The following is a 5006-nucleotide window of genomic DNA, read 5'->3' on the forward strand; positions in this document are numbered from 1 at the left end:
GAAAATTGGGTCTTTTTAAATCTTGAAGGGAATACTGAGTTTAAAGTAAAACTGTATATGTACAGACATATTAAGTCAGAAAGAAAAACTATGTCTGTAAATAAATGGGGTATTTTTTTCTAAACAGACTGTAGGTGTGTTCATCTGGCCAACTTGCAGTATCATGAAGAGATACTTAAGTTGCATCTCAATGATAAAAAGCTAGAGTCTGTTAACTTATATGGGTGAAAACAGTATCTGATGAGAGTGGCATAAATTGTGACAGAATTTTGTGAATGAAGGCCCGTGTGAAAGGAGGTTTCTGGGAATGTATTCTTTCTTTCTGTCTAAATCTGAGATTTTGAGTTGGAAGAAAAGTATATCTATAAGGGTCAAACCTGAACTGTAAGATTTAAACATGCTTGTGTTAAGAAGAAAAGTAGACTTGCATAATGCAAAGTTTTTAATCAGAAAAGTGGCTGTAAACCTCTTATTCGACAAATCATTCCTGTTATATAGCAACTTTTATTTTGTGACAATGTTTCTTGCTTTTTCTTTTTCCTGATATTTATACTGTAGCACCTGTTCAGCTCAAATTTATTTGAATTCACCTGTTCTGTTGTAATAGAATTAGTGGCTAAAAATCCTAATATATTTTAATTATCTGCTCTGTGCTATACCTTTCAACATCTTTTGTATAATCCAGTAGACTTTCAAATGGAAGTGAGGGCAGGATTTGTCTTGCAGAGTCTATAGCATTTGTGATAAATTGGCCAGGAAGTACAAAGCTTGACCCTGAAATTCTAAGCTGATGTGAAGCTGTAACTTAAGTCTAAACTGAAGAAGTTTGACCTGTAACCATTGATTCCATTAAATATGGGTATATTGAATATATTGAAAAATTTTACTTAATTTTTTGTACTTGAACCAAATATTTTGATTTACCTGTGCTATGCGACTAAGTTCCCTGCTTCCAAGACTAGGAGGTGGAGGTGAGCATGCAGAACCAGATACAATAGTGTTCTTCAATACTGTAGATTGCTGGCAACTTATGCTATATGGGTGTTGACGAACATGGAGTTAGACATTGGCATTCAACAACGAAATGGCTTTATTTTGTGAGTGAATGGGAAATCTGAAATTTGCCCAAGAAAGATCTGAAATAATACTTTATATTCCAGTTTTAGGTATAAGTATATTGAAGCTTAGTTTGTATTATCTATCATTTGTTTTCAGTGTTGCTATTGTGCTTTCCTCTACGTATAAATTGGTTAAGTGGTGAGACTCATCCTATACTTGGCATTTATGAACTAACATCTCAGATATTGTAGTATGATAGAAGTACGATAATTGACTGTAGTAGCTGTGACAGCTACTCAAAACGGTAGAGTTTGCAGTCTATCAAAAGGGGGGGCTAACTTTGACAGAAAATCTTAGGTTGAAGCTTTAAAAGTTAATGTGTAACTTTCTGAAAGAGATGAAAAAAGATTTAAAAATTATTTTAGGACTTTAATGGAGAAATTTACTAGTATTCTTGAAAGCCTTTACACTTTGTAAATGAATACTTCATAAATATTTTTTATGTGAGCATACTTATTTTTCTGGTATTTTACGTGATCTAAAAGCTTTCAAGACAGAAGAGTGGGGAAATTTATTATTTTACTGTCCTTGCACATGTTGTCTTTTACTTTTGTAAATAATTAAAGCTAATACCAGATTGCTATTTGCAGATGAAGCAATCTTCAATCAAACCTCAGTTTGCATGTACGTATAAAAATGGGTTGAGTGAAATAAAGGGTCAGCATTTCCTCAACGGTAGCCAAATTCCAACCTGCATACATCCTGCACCAAATCAACATTTAAAAGCTGGATATCTCACAGGTAAGCTGTAGTAGGATTGAATAAGTCTATGTGATAGCTGGTATTTCAAATGTTATCAAACAAGGCTTTAGTAAAATTCAAGAATAAATATGTTTTCAAGAAAAAAAGACAAGTCTCACTGCTCTGTGTATGCTATGATCAGTTAAATGTCCTCGCATTAAAATTGTAATGCTAATGCTTTGAAAATATAAACCTGTTTGAAAAATACGTATTGATTGAAATACGTATCTTGAGGTAAAAAAATTAATACATTTTACATACATTATGTAATGTTTCTTCTTATTTTACAAAAGTAAGCTAAGTGAAATTTGTATTTTTGCCATTGAAAAAAGGGAAAAATTTGTTTTACTCCACTATAAACCATATCATATATATAATTTCTAGGCCCTTTAAGCATCTTTTCCAATATCTTAGTTATAAATCCAATTCCCTAAGTTAGTTGCTATTACATGTTTTTGAGCAATGTCATTTTAAATTGTCAGTACACTTATGAACACATAGCAAATGTAACTGCAATGACCAGCATATTTTTGTTTTACTGATAAAGCACTAGTTTTGATTGAAAAATCACATGACAGTCCTGATAGAAAAAGGATGAATAATCCCAGGTAACTTTTTATTTCTTCACATATGTTTTTTTTATATTCTTACATGACAGAAGGTATGAATTCGTGTCTTGATGTACCAGTGCTTGGAACTATTTCTGAAAATGTTCACCAGACTAGAAGTTATACAGAAATGGGAAAGCTGAGTTGTCAGCCAAGAAACAAGAACTCCAAGAATGAACAGATGGATTTGAATAATGACAAAGTAATCTGTGATAGGGAAAGTGAACCATCTTTGCAAAAAAATGCTAAAAGACCTAAGACTTCAAACATCCCTCAGAAGGAATTGGACAGCAAAGTCGGTGGAAAAAGAAAACACAGCAAAACTGCAAGCAAGAATAAGTTGATTGCTGGTCAGGCAAAATTAACTCACTTTTTTCAATGATAAATTTTTGTTTCAACAAAACAAACATACATGGTACGTTGACTGGTTCAGAAGTTGTAAAATTTTGCAAGAAAACAGTGAAATTCATTAATTGCTTCTTTTCATACTTAAATAAGTGGAAGTAGCTTGTGCTACTTATGCGTAATATTAGACAAATACAAGTCTGGATTATGCTACTACTATTTTATTTTTTGATAACAATACATAGTTAGTAATTACAGCTATGTTCTTTTTTGGTAATGAATTATGTTTCCCTCTACAATGCAAGGGGAAAGTGGTTTTGGATGCATATGTATAGCCACACTAAAACACAGTAACTTCAAATTACGTTAAATTAATAATAAAATGTTTAATCTTCAAAGAAGGTGGTGTAGATCTTTCGTTTTCAGACTTGCCAACAAGGTCGATAGACTCTTCCCAGCATACACCTGAGCACTACAGGAAAAAAAAATCTGGAAGTTTAAATCAGCAAAGAGCTAGAATTATTTATACCCTCTGGAAATATTAATTTAATATTTGCTTCCTCCCCTGTGCACCAAATCACAACAGATGTAAACTGGAAATGCAAGATTTCATCAGCCCTAGGAAATCCCAAACATGACATGGTGTTTCTAAACGAACCTTTATCAAATTGCTATATAGACATTACATTATACTTTACCAGAATGAAGTAATTTTTGTGTAAAAATGAAAATATACTTACTGTCAAAATCCCTTCTTCCTATAGGAAATTTAGCTGAATTTTCTTCATCTGTAGTCTCTCTTTCCTGTATTGATTCAATATTTTGAATTTCAGTGTCAGCTGGAAAAGCCATGGCTCCCTTCAGTGCAAGATAAGGTAGTTGCTTTTTACCTAAGCTGATTGGCATAACATGATTTAAGAAATCATGTCTGGAACTTGTGTCCTGTTTTAAGGGAAAAAAGAGTAGCAGTTTATCTTTATTTAAAGTCAGTTGTGTTCACTTTTTATACTTGACTTTTTTTTCTTTATACTCAGGAGTGCAAGTATTTTATCTTTCAAGATGATATTTTAAAAGTAATGACCTGCATTACATCTTTGGCTGAAATGGTTTTATGGTAAAGAACATGATAAAATAATGAGTCTTATATTTGGTGAAGTTAAAAACCTGTTGCTGCATATAGGGACATGCTGGAAAAATACAAGCTTTTTCTCCCCACAAGTTTTGGCTACATATAGTTCTGTAAAAATGAGATTCCTTTTATTCAGCTGTCCAAGTTACACATTTAAAATCTTGGAATTAGATACTTAGAGTTGAAAATTTATTCTTGACTATAGTATGCTAAACTGATATTTTTGTATATTCACCAGGTTGTTGCTTTAAATTATTGTACTTGTTTTCTAAAGGGCTGTAAAGGGAATTTCCATTTTATAATTAAGCCAAAATGTAAAACTGAAAACTCACCAAAACCTTCATGTTTCTGTCATCCTTTTCATCCAAAACACTGCTGTCTTCAGTCTTATAATGCTTCAGCAAAGGTACAGCTCCTCTGCTCGCAGTTCTATCTCCATTTCGAAGAGTTTTTCCTAGCTTTAATGTGGTTAGCAACATATCTTCATCTTCTACCTTTTGCAGAGATTTTGAAACTGAGAGTAGAAAACCTTGAGAAAAAAGAGAGAGAATTAACATGTATGATGAGATACACATTCTTAGTTACTTAATGCTTGCATAGAAGTTAAGCAGTTTTCAAATTTTAAGAAAGCTTTTCCAGTTGTAAATTAATGTGTTCTCCATCTGTGCCCACTTTATATATTTTACAGATTGAATGGAAACTACTTCAATGGCTGAGTTCACTGTCTTAAAATGACTCATATTTAGGAGTAACCTTTTCTATAATCCTTCTAATCCCATCTGTTGTTTAGAACTACTTAAACATTTCTTTAGCATGGATAATTTGTTTCTTTGTATGTTTTTAGAACAGCACAGATTAGTTCCTTTTGATGGATCAGTATAACAAAGTTCACAGAAAAAGTGATGTCCATTTGTGTTGTTTATAAAGCCTTACCTCCAGTTAAGGCAATTTAAGAAAAGGAACTAATCTACATAAGTAAGCAGAACTGTTGTAAAACTGTGATCTATCATAGTTTTTGACTGAAACTGATTCACTAGAGTTGAAAAGCTTGAAATTTAAAAATA

At 32.2% G+C, this 5006-nt stretch overlaps 1 protein-coding gene across 1 annotated transcript; it reads right to left on the bottom strand.

Annotated features, from left to right (window-relative positions):
• Positions 1 to 3235: 3235 nt before the first annotated feature.
• PMCH (pro-melanin-concentrating hormone) lies at positions 3236 to 4517 on the bottom strand. The gene is made up of 3 exons (XM_009582374.1): positions 4281 to 4517; positions 3554 to 3755; positions 3236 to 3285 (listed from the first exon to the last, which is right to left on the bottom strand). The coding sequence occupies exons 1-3, from the start codon at positions 4515 to 4517 to the stop codon at positions 3236 to 3238; spliced, it is 489 nt and encodes a 162-aa protein (XP_009580669.1).
• Positions 4518 to 5006: the final 489 nt, after the last annotated feature.

This window comes from Fulmarus glacialis, unplaced genomic scaffold (genome assembly GCF_000690835.1).
Source record: "Fulmarus glacialis isolate BGI_N327 unplaced genomic scaffold, ASM69083v1 scaffold11167, whole genome shotgun sequence".
NCBI lineage: Eukaryota > Metazoa > Chordata > Aves > Procellariiformes > Procellariidae > Fulmarus > Fulmarus glacialis.